The sequence below is a fragment of the Lycium barbarum genome, chromosome 9 (genome assembly GCF_019175385.1).
Source record: "Lycium barbarum isolate Lr01 chromosome 9, ASM1917538v2, whole genome shotgun sequence".
Classification (NCBI taxonomy): Eukaryota; Viridiplantae; Streptophyta; class Magnoliopsida; order Solanales; family Solanaceae; genus Lycium; species Lycium barbarum.
In genome coordinates, this window is record NC_083345.1 from 12,986,410 (window position 1) to 13,004,903 (window position 18,494).

Genomic DNA, 18,494 nt, shown 5'->3' on the forward strand with positions numbered 1-18,494 from the left:
GACGAGTCGCTTGGACTCGTATGCGATAGTCATGCATAAAAAAAAACAAAAGAAAAAGGATTTAGTGTATGATCAATAAACACGGCTATAAAATATAAAATTCAAAGCAAGCAAATCAGTGACTGGTATACATGCTATGTATATTTGAGTATATATTAAGGCTGCCAGAAATGGCCAGTATGTTTAAAAAATAGCTAGATTGATGGAAATGTAAAACAACATCTAACCACCTTAATTCAATCGAATCAGATCCTTTTAGACAAACAATGATGCGTGAAAAATACACAAATTAGACTTCTAAATATAATCCCATCAGTAACTAATAAAGTTCTTGCTCCAGCTTCATTCTAAGACTACAAACATTAAAGTTAATATCTTAAACAGCCTTTGTCGCATGCGAGCAACACAATTTATAATTAGATATCTAACACATTAACAAGGAAGAATTTGACCAAATAGGAGGTGAAGCTGAAAAATGGCTAAAGTGCAATATTCCATAGACCCACATAAAGCAGCAGAATGACAAAAAATGCAGCAGCAGTTTCATCCTAAAAAATGCAATAGCAAAATAACTAAAGTATGCCAACAATTCCAGAATTCCTCTAGCACCTAAAGGGCATCATGTTTCCTTAACAAACTGAACAATTTTAGCACAAGAGGCAGACTAAACCAGCTAAACAAACAGCCAAAAAAACTAAATGTAATCTGCATGACGATTCTCGCTTCTATCAAATGCCCATTGCAATATAAGGAACTAAGTTTTGGTTCATGCCATATTTCAGAATTCTCAGTTAAATACAACCACGCATATAGGAAAGAAAGAAAGACAAACGCCAAACAGTTCAGGACGGGGCGATATACCAAGCAAGTTCAATTATACATGGCATAAACAAGCCTTCGCAGGATGACGTCGAGTCTTAAAGTAAGACTCTTCGACTCCGGTGTACATGCAGAGGAAGAAAGTAACAATGAGAATGGAGGAAATCGGATTCTTATATAGAATGTGAAAGAAACTATAAGTTAAAGGAATCAGCCTACCATTTAAATCACTCACAATCTGTAAACTAAACACTTCACGTAATGAAAGGAAACAAAGCTCAAGCATGATGATACTTTATCCTAAAATATATTATCCAGAGCAATACATTCAGCTGGATGAAACTGTTCTTATTTTTATACCCATTGGAGACTAAAGGAAGCATGCTCTAAAATATCTATAGAAGACAGTTTCCTATAAAGTGCATACGCAGCCATTAATGCAGTAAAATGGCACCTGATTTATTTGGTTCATCAATGATACCATTTGCGACAACAGCCATATGATCAGACCACAACAACAAATAGCGATAGCAAACTCATGGCAAACAGTAGCTGTGTAGGTAGTCTGTGGGAGAGGAAATACTTAAACAAAGGTAGCATCAATTTCTTTCAAAGATAACAGGGGCAGCCAGACCAAACAGTCGCGAGACAACAATATAGGACAACATCTCGAACATAATAATGGTTCAATCAGCGAGCATATCATCAAGCCAGGGGGTAATAATTCATGGCCACGAGCAACAGCTCGAGTGTAGCATCTGTTTTTGCTTAAAGGAAAACAGCAACTTGCCAAAAAAGGTAGCCTATTTTAGTTAAAAAAACGAGTCTCAATGATATAACCATTAATGTATCCATCTTATTTAGGGGAAAAAAGACAAACATAGGAGCACAGCAGCAGACTTATCAAAGAGTTGACACCAATAATGGCATTGCAGCCATGGTTGTAAGTTCAAAATGAGCATGAAACTAGTTTAAATAGGCTAATATGATAACTGAAACCAATTTGTATAGAGCTATCACATAACGAAATTAGACCTAAAAATATAAACAAGCAGACCTGATGTATTGCTATGATTAGGATAGGTTAACCAAAAACATACTAGATCACAATAAAAAGCTGAACAGATTCAAGGTTGTATAACATCTAACCCAAACAAATCACATTCATGTCAGAGTATATTACTTGAATAAACAGAGTGAAAGAGGGATAGTTTAGAACTGTTTTAACCATATACACAGTATACCTAGAATATGTATCAGGGTATGTATATCGGGTGTATACCGAATGTATATCTTCTTCTTATCTTGTTAGCTCATTGTATACCACATGTATATTCGGCTCTAAATGGGTTCTAAGTTCTGGAAATTCAGTCTAAACACCCAAACTACAGTATACACCTTTCAAATTCATTTTGGCGACTAAAATTCTATCCTAACAGCTCCCAAACCTCAAAGGAATAATATGACGACAAAGAAATTACATAACTTAAAAGTAGCAGAATCAGCTAAAATTTAACTAAAAGCAGAAACTAAAGACTAGAAGTAATAAACGTATCGAAGTTTACCTGTTTTGTGCGCAATGAACTGGGATGTCGAGGTCGTCGAATCTACTCGAACTCGAAAACGATTAAAGTAATTAAGGCTTCAGATTAGAAAGTAAAAATAGAGTAATATGTCGCTATATTATTGATCAAAATTGATGTTTTGTAAGGGATTTTTTGGGTTCCAAATCCTCTTCCGTTGATTCGGGTTTCTTGTTCAAAAAAAAATAAACCATTCAAAAAAAACAAACAAAATCCCAGATTTAGAATAGGTAAAGTAGAAATGTTGAGGATAGTAAATTATCCCCCTTTTTATGAATCAAACCCAGATAAAAAAAAAAGTCCCCCCTTCTCTTTCTGTTTCTTTTTCGTTGATTTCCTTTCTTCTTTCTTCCTCCTCGTTGTTCTCCTCCTTTGTTGCCGTTCTCCTCCCATTTCTGTTGTCGTTCCTCCCCCTTTATAGGTTTTGTTTTCGCTCCTTTTTGTATTGAAAAAAAAGAGGAGCGGGAGAGAGAGACAAGTGGCGGAGTGGGTGAGTGGAGGAGCGGAAGAAAAGGAAAGAGAGAGAGAGATGAAGGGGCGGAAATGAAGGGGAAAAAGGGAAAGGGAAAGAGGAAAAGAAGAGAAAGAGGCGGAAAGAATGAGGAGATGAAGGGGAAACCCTTCCTCATTTTGCTGAAAAAAATGAATTGGACCCGGTCCATTTGTGGACCGGGTCAAATTTTAGACTGGGTATTTAAAAGAATGGATTGGTAAACTAAATATGGACTGATCTAAAAATTGAGATAAAAAATATGGTCTAGTCCAAAAATATTAGGAATTAATCGGACTTTGATTTGGGGTCCAGTAAGTCAAAATACGGACTGAGTGCAAGAAATAGTTTGGCTTCTAAATTTGAATAAGAGACACATTTTGATTAACGATGTATTAAGGGTGCCAGAATATCACCTAATACAGAAATATGTAATTATAAAAATACCCGGGTAAAAAAATTATATGATGTTGCAAATGACCGTGCAATAATATTTAATAACAAACGCTATCATTTAAATGTGCTAAATAAATGCGATGTGTGTGAGGAAGTTAGTAGAAATGTCGAGAAATGCAAGTTTCAATAATACTAAATAATAGTAGCAAATAAATAGCGGTAGTAATACTGCTAAATAACAATGATAATGGTAATAATGATAATGTTGATGATAATGGTGATAATAAATATAATAATAATGGTAAATAACAAACATTGATAATTAAAAAATGATAATAAATTAATAATAATAACAATAATGGGGTAATAATAAAATAATAATGATAATAATAATAAGAAATAATAATTATGATAATAATAATAATAAATAACAATTATTGATAAAATAATGATAATAATTAATAATAAAAATAACGATGATAATGATGATTAATAATTGATAACAAATAACGCTGATAATAATGATTAGTAATTAATAATAATAATGATAATGATAATGATAATGGAAATAACAAGAAATAATAATTAATGACAATTAATAATAAAAAATGATAATTTAAGAATAATAACAATAATAATAATAATAATGATAATAATAAACTGCAGAAGAATAAATAAAACGTGGACGTTAATAAAAGACTAATAATTATAGTAAAACTTAAATGCATATTTTTTAATTTCTCGAAATACCAGAAGTATAAATAGGTATTTCGGAGGAGATGCGTGACAAAATTGGGTGTCAACAAAGCCTATACAAGTGGTGCTTACAAGCTTACTGATACAGATGGCTTGCGGATCGGTCCCATCAACGGAAAATTCTTGAAGATGTACTATCCTTGAAGCAAGATGATACTCCTGGCCTGCATGAGTTGAAACTGTGTACGACCCCAAAAAAAATGTCCGCTAGGTTGAAAACCTCGAAAGGGGCGGCCTAGGAAAAAGTTAGGACAAAAAAAAAAAAAAAAGAAAAATAATAAAAATAAAAATAAAAAAAAAAAAAATATATATATATATATATATATATATATATATATATATATATATATATATATATATATATATATATAAAACTCTTCTTTTTCGAAACTACGAAATGACTTGATCCTCTTCACCGAGGTACGTAGGCGCTTAGAATTTCATTCTAAGTTCAGTCGCATAAAAAATCCTTTTTTTTTTTTTTTTTTTTTTTTTTTTTCTGAACTATGATATGACTTGATCTTCTTTACTGAGGTACGTAGGCGCTTAGAGTATTATTCTAAGTTCAGTCGCATGAGTAAAAAAACATATATATACACATATATAGCACGACGATATGGGATCGACGCTTGACCTCTTTCAACGAGGAGACAAACATAACTGGAAAGAAGAAGACAATTCACAGCAAGTGAGAATATTTTATAGTATCGTGCTTGAAAGAATTTGATACATCAATGATTTGAAAGAAAGGATGAAAATATCTATACAACATCCCATACAAAGTATCTAAGCTATTCATGGTGGCAGTTGAAGCCGAAGATGATTGCAGTTTGTTTTAAACGCTTCTATCAAGTCGACATTATTTCTTCAAAGACTGATGCCACTAAAAATATGATGGATGCTTCAAGTAGTCGCTCCCCAAAGCTAGAATGTCGCTGCTATGACGAGTTGAGATATTTTTACCACAAATGCGCAAAGCTGAAAAGTCGAACAAGATAGATTCTAAGTTGAACTTGGAGAATTATTTGTACAGATGTAGAAAGCATTTGGCCGTCATTTTTATAAAGATTGTAGTTCAATGAGTTGTCTTTCCAACAAAATTGGAATCTCGTCACTCGTACCCCGAGTTATGAATTTTCTCCCACTGAAGCGCAAAGCTGAAAAATAGAACAAGGCAGCATCTGAGCTAAATTTGGAGAATTATCTGTACAAATATAGAATGAATTTGGCCATAATTTTTATATATATTGTAGATCAATGAGTCCTATTTCCATAGAAATTGTAATCTTGTGATTCCAATGCTCGTACTCCGGGTTATGAATTTTCTCCCACCGAAGCGCAAAGCTGAAAAGTCGAACAAGGCAGAATCTAAGCAAATTTGGAGAATTATCTGTACAAATATAGAAGGAATTTGGCTGTGATTTTTATATATATATTGTAGATCAATGAGCCCTCTTTCTATAGAAATTGGAATCTTGTGATTCCAACGCTTGTAATCTGAGTTATGAATTTTCTCCCACCGAAGCGCGAAGCTGAAAAGTCGAACAAGGCAGATTCTAAACTAAATTTGGAGAAATATCTGAACAAATATAGAAGGAATTTGGCTGTTATTTTTATATAGATTTTTGTTCAATGAATTCCCTTTCCGATGGAACTGGAATCTTGTCATTCTAACACTCCTACTCCGAGTTATGAATTTTCTGCTACCAAAGCACAAATCTGAAGGGTTGAGCAAGGTAGAATTCGAGCTAAATTTCGAGAGAGAAAAAATATTCTTCAGTTATCTTAAAAAAAAGGGGGAGAGAAAATTGATCCAAATCACAAGACGAAATGATTCATATTAAAATAAAGGCGACTACTTTTATTGCTTCAAGAAAGAAATGTCACTACAGCATAATAAGCAATTAAAAAGTAAAAATCCTAAGCAAGAATCTAAGTCACGGAAAAGGCTTGCAGCGTAGGATTTGTTGACGACTCTTCTCAATCGTCTCTTCAAGTTTGGATAGTCTCTCTGCTTTTTCATCAGACAACACATCATTAGCTTCAATAGTATAAATCTCGCCTTCTGCAATGGTGATTTTCTCTTGATTTTTGGACAACTCCTCTTGGTATATGTCAAGGAATGCGATAATCTTCTCCTTCTTAGAGTTCAAGGCTGCTAAGTCTTTCTGCACATTCGTAAGATTTGCTTGAAGCTCCTTCATGGACCCATCTAGCTTTCCATGTTTTTGTTTAGCATCATCGAGGCGTCGTTGTGCATCTGAAACTGATTCTTGATGTAATTCTTTAGTCATCTTCGACGATTTCAAAGAGTCATACTCCGCATACGCCTTTTAGAAGTTCTCGACAAGACCCTCCAAAGCAGAAACATCGATAATATTGATTTTCCTAAGTTCCTCAAGAGTCGAAGCAATACTTGCCTCCAACACCATAAAGCTGTCTAAGGAACCTAAAGAAAATTGTGTAATCCATCCGCACAATGCACCCCATATCTCAGAGACGAAGGTTGATTTGAAGCGGAAAATAGTCCCTTGTGGATCAAAGCTTGACGTGCTAGGTTGCAATGGCTGTGAGGAAGGTCTGAAGGTCTTCGGATGTGTAATCTGATCAACGAAAACTTCAACCGCATTCATCGCGTCTAGTTTCTGGAAACCCAACTACAAAAAAAAAAAAAAAAAAACAGATTTAAAAAAAAAAAGAGAAAGAAAGTGTAAATGCAGAAAATATGGAGAGACGAAATATTACTTGTTCTGATACTTCTTCCAAGCCCATCATTGATTTTGGATCCCCATCCAGATGGATATCAGATCCAATGCTAATAGTGTCCAAATCAACGAATTCGTTATGGTGATCGTCGGAATCCTTCGACTTCCTTTCTAAACGATTCCAATGTTGATCTCCACTTGTATTACTCTCCGTAGAACTAGAGGCTGCGATGGTATTTCCAACATCGATAGGAAGAGAGGAAGGGCGAGACTTTTTGTTGCAAGGTGGTACAAGACTTGATGTTTCTTTGGCGCCCTTGTCCAATGAACTCGAAGTCTCCCTTCTTTTGGAAGTATTATTGGTCACCTTGGGAGCCGTAGCACTTGTCTTGGAGACTAGTCGGACGCGTTTAACTCCTTTTTCCATAGGGATTTCAACATCCTTCAAGGTTTTGGACTTAGAAGAAGTTTCAAGAGCTTGCGGAGTATCATTAAGTTGCACCGCAGACTTGGAAGAAGGATGCGATTTTTCTTTCATTCGAGGCGGACCTCTTTTGTACAACATAGGTGTATGATCTTGCTTTGATTTTTGTCAAATAATTCGAGGACTCATTTCTGATGGATTTGTCCGATTGGCTAGCCACCATTCCCTGTACTCACGAGTCATTAAAGGCGAACTACCTTCTGATGGGCGCACCGGAATTATGACTTTTGAAGAGGGTCCAAGGCGAATTGAAGAATTCCAAAGTTGTGCTAGTGTTAGAAATGTGCCATCGTATGGTCGTTCCATGAGGTCTCCAGGGATGTCTTGACAAAAACCAAATTGTCTGCTAAACCTATAAGGACTATAGGACTCCACGATGAGATCTGCATCATGCCTAAGTGTAACGTAGCTCGAGCGAAGGCTTATGATAGTATCGTTCCATAAATCTAAGAGATCGCCAGTATCGGTGAAGTATAATTCCCTACCTTGTAGCAACGCCAAATGATGGAGGTGGCGGGCATCATCTTTTTGAAATAACTTTCGGGCGTCAGAAAAATTGAAGTATTTGGCCATCTTCTCGCCAGAAATATTGCATAAAGGTATACTCCGATGTGAGTGACTGGCACGATGATGGGTCTTAAAATATTCTCCTAGCCAGCCATATATATAGTGTATGGGGAAAATTATATTCCCCTACTTCAAGTCTGGAGAAGTAGAGATCTCTCTCAAGCCACGATATATGCTCGCAAGGACTGGGACTGCCAAAGAGAATTTCTCTCCATGAGTCATCAAGCTCGCCACTTTAAGAACGCTAGCACGCACGTAGTCAATATCTTATGGGAGAGAACAAACTTGCAGAGCCAACATGTTAGGAAAGCCGACAAATTTGTCTCATCTCTAAGTGAATCTTCCACTCCTAGCTCGACGAAGGGGGCATGCTCCTCATCGGTTCGTGGTAAGTAATTCCTGTCAATATGCCCGGAAGGATTGCGATTCAATCTTGGCTTCGTTGCACGACCCTTTGACGCCCTTTGCGGAGGCTCCGCATACTTGCTTGGTCCTCTAAACCAAAATTTCACCCAATCATAGATGGACACCTCATGACGGCCACCTTCGGCAAGTTTGTAAAAGGCTGAAAACAAGTATAGACAGCTCTTGGGGAGCCATGGTTTCCCTTGATTGTCCATTTGCATCAATTCTTTCGCCGAAGGAACAACTTCATCATAAAAAGATCCGTGAATGGGAAGTCCTGCAATTGTTCGTAAGTCCCAAAGTGAGATAGACATCTCCCCGACGAAAGTGGAAAGTGTATTGGTAGACGGACGCCAAAGCTAAAAAAAAATCATGCAGTATTTTGTCATCATAATCATATGTAAACAAAGAAGCGTAGATGTCATCGTAAACTTTGACACGCTCCAAGACTTCCTTATAGCGAGGAAGCACATCTTCCACCCACTCCCAGTAGCTAGGTGTGTAGCAAACTTTGCCGAAACCAGAAGGCAGGACACTCCAGTTGTTGAAACATCCATTGGGATGAGAAGATTCGGTAGGCGTGACTTCTCGATGAATTGCGAACTTCAACAAAGGGACGTCCATAACAGGGGCATTGCCTGAGAAGTTTCTCATGACGTCTTTGGTATCCTTTTTATATCATTCAATAATATGAAGCGTAGAAAGCTCTCCGTCAACCGAGAAGGCACCAATCACTGGAGGTTGAACCTCCAAGGCAATGACTTTGGCGTTCGAATTTCGTTTGTCGCTCACTATATCTAGATGAGGACGTGGCGTATCGCGGTCATGAAAGTGCATCATCTTTGTTTAAAGTTAAAGCCGTAAAGATACGCCTAAAGACCTGCAAAAGAAATAAAAAAAAAGGGGGATAGGTAAGTTTCGTAGAGCATGTCCAAAGCCAAGAAAGCAAAATCAGATTATGTGGCTGATTAAAAAAAATATACCTGAGACAATATAGAAGCAATTTGATTGTGGTTTTTGTATATGACGTAGCTCTATGAGTCTTCTTTCTGACGCCGCAAACCGTTCGTGATTGCAATGTTCCTAAGTCAAGATATAAGATTTTTCGTCAGGACGCACAAGACTAATAAACCATCGAATCAGAATTCAATGTCTGATTCTCGATCAATATCTGAGAAAATATAGAAATAATTTGGTCGCGGTTTCCGCGTGAGATGTAGCTCTATGAGTCTAGTTTCCGAAACATCAAGCGGATCATGATTTCGACATTCCTACATCGAGATATAAATTTTCTACCACTGACATGTAGGGCTGTGAAGAAAGTGACGAAAATTCATATTGAAAGAAAATTACCTGATAGAGACGGGTTCAAACCAGATCGAAGGTGCTAAAAATTGATGCTCAATAACCATGAGAAGACGAGGTATTTATAGGTGTCCAACAAAAGAAATCCTTGTTCTAGTTGGAGCCAAATTATGGAAAGTTTAGGCTTATACATGGAAAGTTTAAACTTATGGAAAGTTCATATTTTCTCCTAATAAATCACAAGGAAATACCATGCAAATATGGAAAGTGTAGGAGAGTTATATATGTTGGTAATATGATTTGCTCGGGACTCAAAGCGTCTTCCTGATTGACGACGCCAAGCGAAAGAGAAGCGCATCTCTATTCTTAAAGGTCTGAAAGGCGGCTATATAGCTAAAGTCGGTATGGACGGTAATTAGCATTGTCCAAAATCAACTGGGTGTCCTAATTCCTTTAGGAAAAAAAAACTAATCAGCTTTGGAAGTCTCCTAATCATATACAAACTAGGAGAACACAATTCGGGAAAATATATTACTAAGAGGGTTAGTACATTGGCATACAAGGAAAAGTCAAACCCCATTTGAAAAGTAAGGTTTAATATAGCATGGACAAATTTTCACAAGAGACATCACGTGAACATTTAATTCAAAGTCCATCATATTCTTACTTGGTGTGGCATAACATTGCAATGACACCATCAAGTTAATACTTCAAGCCTAGTCTACAAAAGTTTGGACACTCCGACAAGCCTTGAAGCAGGGGGCATTTGTAGATGATGAAATTTTATTAAAAGTAAATTCACAAGAAATTCGAATTATATTAAATCCAAGGTATATTAGTCCGAACAAATATTATGGGCTAATATAATTGGATTAATTGCTTAAGTCCAATTGGTATGGATTTAATTGAAAGACTAATTCAATTGGGCTAGTCGGACTTCACATGATGAGCCCACTCTGTTAGCCCAAGGTCCGTGCCACGTATCAAATGTCGTGGCGCTCCAGGTCAAGTAAAGGACCAGTCAAATCATGCCACGTGCATAAGTGACGCAGCATGCCAAGACAATAGAGGAACCAATCAAATGTCGCCAAGTATTCAAATGACAAGGTTCAATCAATCATATACAAACTCTAGCTCTCCCCTGCAACTATAAATAGGGGTCTTCACAAAGCCAAAAGGCAAAAAAAAAAAAAAAAGACAGAAAGAAGCTCTCAGCCGCAAGTCTTCGCTCCAAGTGGTGAGCTGCAAGTTTCCATACCTCTATGTTTGTGATTAAAGCTCGGCTCCGCAATCGTAGTGAAGTCTCAACAACAAGTAATTCGTCCATTCAAGAACAAGCAAAGCCATTGATTGACGGCCGTATCGTAAGGAGAAGAATCAGAGGATTACATATTTTTATTTAAGATTTCATAAAGATTGTAACCCCCACACAAATTCTTGAAATCAAATATTATTCTTTGTCGCTATTTTTCTTGTCTTGATTATTATTTTCAGGAACGAAAGATTAGTCGTTACAGACTCATCGACTATATCTATCCTGCACTCTCAGCTGGAGACACGGGACAATGAACTAATTTGAGAGACGCCCCGAAATGTTGAAGGTTTGATTCAAGGCTTGGAGTTCATATATATAGTAAGATAACATGATGACTTTGTTGTTGATTCCCTGCAATTTATATTGTTTGGACTTTTTAAAAATGTTATCGGACTCTTTAAAAATGTTATTGTAATTTGCAGGATTGCCCTTTGCTGGGGGTGGTCTTTGTTTTTTGCCCGTCAAATCAGTGGTTTTTAAATTTTTAACAGAGAAAAAATTTAATCCGGAGCCTAGAAATTTTAGGCAAAGGATAAAAATTAAAGTTTAATAATTTAAGGGACAAAAATAGTGCACTTGAAGGTCACTCCACACCAAAAAATGGACACATATGGGGTGAAAGGGTAAGCCACATCATCCTGTTACTATTGGCAAAAAGCCCAATAAGTCGACATGACTTAGGTATCTTAAAGGCCCAAATTGAATTATGTGGCTCCACAAATATCCACCCCTTTTTGTCTTCTCCCTTTCTTACCCTTCGCCCATGCACTATAAATACCCACCAACCTAACAAGGCAAGCATATCAAGCTGAGTAATTTCGTTCGATAACTTAAAAAGTCTTTCTTCAGTGTTTTGCTAATCCTTAGTCTCTGCTAAGATAACAGGAAAACATTTTTTCTATTAGTGAGTTTTTGTGAGGAAAAATGACTTCATTTGCCATGCAATCCACGATTTTGGGAAGTCCAGTCACAAGTTTTTCACAGAGTAATAATAGCCTGAATAAGTTTGTTCCTAGCTGTAACTTGCCACGCCTTGAGAAGAATTCACGTCTTCGTGTTAAGTGTATGTCCGAGGTCAGTATATAAATATAAACTCTTTTTTGGATTGAACAAAAGTAGTACTCTATCTGTATCAATTTATAAGACATATTTCGCTTTTCGAGAGCTAAATAAGTATTTTTTTTACCACGATTAATTCATATTCCCTTTTAAATATTTTAGATTGTTAATATTGTTACTTATAATACTTTTTATTGTTAATTATTATGACTTATATTACTTTTTATGTAGTTTTTAAATATATAAGTTCTTTTTAAAACAATTTAAAGATTGTATGTCCGAATTCACGTCAAAACAAAGAAGTTTGACTCTCGGAATTCAAATTATTTCCTCCGTCTCAATTTGTTTGTTACTTTTCGCTTTTCAAGACTCGTTTTCAAACGAGTATGTCATAGAAATTTGGACAACACCTTTTTGTAATTTACCATGCATAAACAGTACTAAGTATATGGTTGATATTTTAATAGTCTGATAATAAAATTAGTGAATTTTTGAGCGATTAGTGATATTAAACATTAATGAAAAAAGCAGGAGGGTGAGAAATTCGAGCAATCCGCAAGCCCTAATTTGACTGATGCTGCTGCTACCCACTTTTTTCAGAAGTTTACATATCTCACATTAATTAAGTTTTTTTAAGTGGATATTTCTATAACAAGATCTTTTGAGAAAAAAGATCTTGGTAAGTATTCAATTATGTAAAATAATACACGCAAGTACATGAACAATATTGAAGAGAGATTATTTACTACTGTCATCAGTCCTTTGATTAAAATTTTCCTATATATAGTACGAGTATTCTTTTTCTTAAACATCAGAAAAGTTAAATCTTGCCTTCTCTCTCAGTGAATTTTAACTTGTGATACGAGAATTTAGTTACTACTCCGATCAGTCCTATTTTTTTTTTTTTATTTCAAATTACTAATTAAGTTTTATAAAAAGTTCTGCCTGTTAATTAGTACCTAATAAGTAACTTAATTGTGTAAATATTTTTATGTTGTCATGCATAGAACAAATCTAACCTTTCTTTTCTATTCGTGTATGTAACAGCCAAAGCCAAGCACCAATTTCATCGACGTGCCAAAGCCAAGCACCAATTTCATCGACGTATTCTCATTCAGTGGTCCAGCACCTGAGAGGATCAACGGTAGGTTAGCAATGATTGGATTTGTAGCAGCCATGGGTGTTGAGCTAGCCAACGGTGCTGATTTATCCGCTCAGTTATCAAGTGGTGGATTTTCTTGGTTTTTGGGAACAAGTGCTTTGCTAACTTTGGCTTCACTTATCCCACTGTTCCAAGGAGTTACTGCTGAATCCAAATCTGGTCGGATAATGAGTTCTGATGCTGAGATTTGGAATGGAAGATTCGCTATGTTAGGTTTAGTTGCTTTAGCTTTTACTGAATATGTTAAAGGAGCTGGCCTTTTCCAAGTCTGAATGTAAATTCTTTAGCTTAAGTTAATATTTTGTTTTTAATTAGTAATATAAAGTTTTTTACGATTGGTTCACGTATTTGGACTATAGATTTGAATATGTGTAATCTCAACCTTGTTTCGGGTTCATTCTAAATGAAGCTGAAAAAACAAGTTATTTGAAATCTTTAAGGATCCGAAACTGGTGTACTATTGAATCCAAAGGCTTCCCTTTAAAAAATAATTTTTGAGGCGTAATTTTGTTAAAATTTAAAAACTCAGGAAAAAAACAAAAAAGAAATATATAGTGAGAAAGTCATGTAAAAGTACTGGAGAAAAGAACAGCAGCAACAATAATGAAACGATAACTAAAACAAAAATGAAATGATAACTAAAACAAAGGAAACAACAAGTGGTACTAAAAATCGAAGAATAATATAGTAAGAGAGTAATAATAATAATAATAATAATAATAATAATAATAATAATAATAATAACAATAACAGTACTGATAAGAGAAATTAGACAACGCTATACTTACTAACCTTTTATCCTAATTTTAGATCACCAAATCCTCCTATTTAGGATCATATCCTCGATAAGCTGCTGGTGCACCATGCATGTCATGTCTAATCACTTATCAACGATACTTTTTCGGCCTATTTCTACCTCTCCTCAGACCTGCGTGACTCTTATCTTGTTCCGAGTATCTTTCATTCCTAATTCATCTCTCCACGTATGCCTACACCACATCTGACTTAGGAGCAAGTCACTGTCAATATTTGTTCACTCCACCTAGGCTGGAGAAAGGTTAATTTAATTTACAACAAAAAAGTTATTTGCACGTAGTATTTACATCAAATTTTATAAGTACAATTTTTTTTTTCATATAAATTCTTACCATTTAATTATGTTAAGTAATAATGTTTTCACTTTAATTCATAACTTTAAAAGTTCAATTGCTTGATCTGATATCAACAAACTTAATCCAAGTAAGTATTTTCCTGATTAATCCTCAATCAATATTAGGCAAGAAAACTGCGCCAAGTGTTGAACTCTTTATACTCAATGGGGTGGATGTGACATTTCTCGATGAACATTCAATTTCATTGTGTTACGCAAATTCAATTTCAATGTCGACATGACGACATGTACTCATAAAGTTTTTTACACTGCAACACATGCATTCCAATACGTAAAGAACAAATAGTTACATGTCATTAGGACATTATAGTTCTTGCATTTCTGAATCGTTAATAATTGGCAAGTTTCGTGCACCCTTATATTTGTGAATAGTGATGAAGGGTTGGACTTACTCTTGATTAAAAAAAAAAAATCATTCGATTTTATCTTGGATGCTAGATTGCTTAAGAATATATGTTTACAAAATCAATATAGCTCAACAGATCATGGGATTTTAATTAGGACGTACTCAAAACGTAAATATACAGTAATATAAAAAAAATTACATACTCTTAGCAGTTGATTACATTGCAAATGTCAAACAAGGAGTTATAAAAGATTGCTACAGCCTACATATAAGGAAATCATCCGTCAATGAAGTCAGCCATAACCCATTACGTTATCTTCCTACTCTTTGGCTCATATATATCCTTTTTTTTTTTTTTTTTTTAACAACTACTTTTTGGCTCATCAACTTCCTATGTTTTTGCTCATTAAGATATTTTCTATAGCTTCTCCATTACATTATCTTCCTACTTTTTCGCTCTTTTTTTTTTTTTTTTTAACAATTACTTTTTGGCTCATCACATTCCTATTTTTTTTGCTCATTAAGATATTTTCTATAGCTGCTTTTTATACGTTCCCCCTTTCTACTTCCTATATTGGCGGGTTTCATTGTTCATTTAGGGACAATAAAATCAAAGTTTTGATTCAACACAATGGGAAATGGCTAGAGTATAATAAAACTTTTATACATAGAAAAATATCATTAGTATAATTTTGTTACACCTTATATAATATATTTTATATACCTCGTATAGTTTTACTATACCTTGTATAATAAAATTATATACCTGGTGTTAGTCGTGTAATTTATTATACCTTGTATGATGAATTTTATATACCTCGTATAATTTTTTGCGTGAACTAAATTTTATATATGTTGTTATACCTCATATAATAATTATCTTTTGGATGTATTATTTTGTAATGTATTTGTTGGATATTTTTTCTAACAAATGTTGCTTCTTTTTTGAACTTTTAATGAATCTATATTACATAAAGTTAACCTTGCGCAAATCCTCGACACTCACATAGGAAAGATGGAAATGAACAAGGAGATGAGTAGTGGCAGATGAAGGTGTATTGGTTGAAGAAGAGAGAGAAGTGAGAAAGATGTAGATATTTATCTTAATGAAAAGACAATGATAATAAAAAGGAATTCAACCTTTAAAGAAGGAAGATAAATGATAGCGTAATACATAATTAGCAATTGAGTCCCTGATTTAGGGGGATCCGTTTTTTGTAGCATGTAAAATTTTCTATTTTTGAAGGACTTCAAAAGTTACGCTAATTATGTGCTTAAATCTAAAAGCGTGACCTATGTTGTAATTTTCTCCTTATCTTCTTTTATCAAATTACTAATTTACACTTGTGGAGTTAGTAAATTGACTTTAAGAAATCTGACAATATCCTCAGATAAACTCCAGAGTCCAGATATAAAGATTTCAAGCATAGCGGTATTTTATTGGTTTGCCCGACATCTTCAAACATATTGAAATTATATATCGCGTGTAGCGGTGTAAGGGTGAATAGAACCTAAATGCAGTTTTAAAAGTTATATGTTCATTATACAAGTCGAGGCGGAGGCAACCTTTTAGCTATATGCCCGACATCTATTCAATAATTTTAGGTCAAATCATGTATTTATATTTAAAAAAATCATTTAATATATAGTATAAATAATATATTCAGAATTCAAAAAATAAAAAAGTTATGATACAGAACCCATAAATCATAAATTTTAGCTCCGCTGCAGCTATAGTTAGTCCTTATTATCACAAAATAATGATATATCAATATTCTGTATATAATAATTTAAAATTCTAAATTTTCTGTGAAAAAAATAGTTTTCATTGATAAATATTACTCACTGTCTCAATTTATGTATCATACTTTCCTTTTTAGATTGTCTCAAAAAAGTCTTATACCTTAGTATTTAGAAATAACTTAATTTTATTTAGAAATAACTTAATTTTAAGTTTCTCATTATACTTTTAGTGAGCTAATTTATAGGCCATACAAATATAAATGACTTATTTTTTGCTCATAAATGACTTATTCCATAATATCATAACATGATGAATTTAAGAAAGGGGTTGCGGAGAAATAATGGTGGTGCATTTATGTACCAAGTATTTACATTTCTAATGCAAGAGAGAAAGGGGACCAAGAATCCATGAACGTTAATGTTGCGCCTGTGAAGTTCACCACTAAAGTAAGCAAGAAGCAGAGCGTAAAGACAACTTCTTTGGAGGATAGAGCGAACAGAAAACCAACTTTGAAGGAGATGCAAGAGAAGGATTATCCATTCCTTGATTCAGACGTTTCTGCAATCTTTGATGAACTTCTTGGGCTGAAACTTTTTGAGTTACCCGAGATGAAGCGGCCGAATGAAGCAGAGAGAACTGATGAACCGAATTATTGCAAGTACCACCGATTGATCGGCCACCCTATCGAGAAATGCTTTGTCTTCAAGGATAAAGTTATGGAGCTAGCCCGCGAAGGAAAGATTTCACTTGAAGATGAGAAAGAAAGTGCAAACCAAGTTGGTGTCACAATTAGCTCGCTCGATCCAGTCATGACCTGCAACTTTGTTGAAGGATATGGAGAGAAAGACATCCCGAACATATGTCTAGCAGGAATGATTAAGTTTGGAGACTTCGAACTAGTTAATGTGAATGAAATGTTTTCTCTTCTTACACCGAGTGATGTTGTGTCAGTAGAAGGAGGACCGTATGAAGAAGACGAAGACCAAATTTCTCATTTTGATGATGGGGGTTGGACTCTCGTAACTCGTCGCAAGCGCCACAAAACAAGGTCGCGAAAGGATTCAGTGAAACGACAAACTAAGGGAAAGATGGTGAGTAAACCCGAAACAAAAAATCCAGTTGAGTACCCAAAGAAGGAGAAAATAGAAAGGCGCTACTAAGAAGAACCACGTTGGCCAATAACATTAGGAGAATACTTGCCGAGTTGGTTTCACACTTAATTCGTCATTGATGATGTAAAAGCTTCATGTTGTACCGTTGATGAGAAGGAAGCGGAAAACGTGACCTCGTCATGTCCATCATCAGAAGACTCTGCAAAGTTATCTCCTGAAGTCATAGATGCGTGCATGGACAAAATCACATTCACCGATGATGACCTTCTACTCGGCGACACACCTCATAACGCCCTTTGTTAATGATTGGGTTTGCATGTGAGCAAAAGATGAATAGAATCCTAATTGATGGTGGATCTGGATTTAACATCCGTCCTATTCACACAATGAAGGAGCTTGGAATCGCAATGGAGGATCTTTTCGCAAGTCGTTTTATGATCCAAAGATTCAACCAAGGAGAACAAAGAGCCATAGGAGCTGTCAAAGTAGACCTCACCATCGGCGAGCTGCAAATCTAGCGCGTGGTTGCATGTGATCGATGCAAGGACTTCGTATAACATATTGCTTGGTAAGCCTTGGGTACATGAGAACAAGGTGATCCCCTCTACCTACCACCAATGTTTGAAGTATCATGAAGATGGAGTTGAAAAGAAGATTATGGCCGATGATAATCCCTTCACTGAAGCTGAAGAGCACTTCGCCGATGCCAAGTTCTACTTAAAGAAATGTGTGGCAAAAGTTGATGAAGTTATGAACAAAAATGCAAAGGTGGTTGCTTGTAAGGAGAAGGTAGCAGTTAAGGAAGATCAAAGGTCCTCCGATGTCAGTAAGTTGCCCAACACAAATGGCGCTTCTTCGAGTAAGCAAGTGACTTCTGTTCTTCGTTATGTTCCAAAGGCCAAAAGGGACGAGGGAAATATGTTGGGAGGACTGACCCTTCCTATCAAGCAGATTGACACAATAAAGTCAACCACGAAATTACTTGGAAGATTTGTGGCTAGCAGCTCGCCACAAAATGAAGCACTCCATACGAAGCGTACAGATGAAGGTTTCTGTTACGTCCCGTATTTTTATA

At 35.4% G+C, this 18,494-nt stretch overlaps 1 protein-coding gene across 1 annotated transcript; it reads left to right on the forward strand.

Moving 5' to 3' along the window:
- Window positions 1-11,632: 11,632 nt before the first annotated feature.
- Window positions 11,633-13,518, forward strand: LOC132610041 (early light-induced protein, chloroplastic-like). The gene is made up of 2 exons (XM_060324295.1): window positions 11,633-11,899; window positions 12,932-13,518. Exons 1-2 carry the CDS (start codon window positions 11,750-11,752, stop codon window positions 13,316-13,318), a joined length of 537 nt encoding a protein of 178 aa, XP_060180278.1. The 5' UTR covers window positions 11,633-11,749; the 3' UTR covers window positions 13,319-13,518.
- Window positions 13,519-18,494: the final 4,976 nt, after the last annotated feature.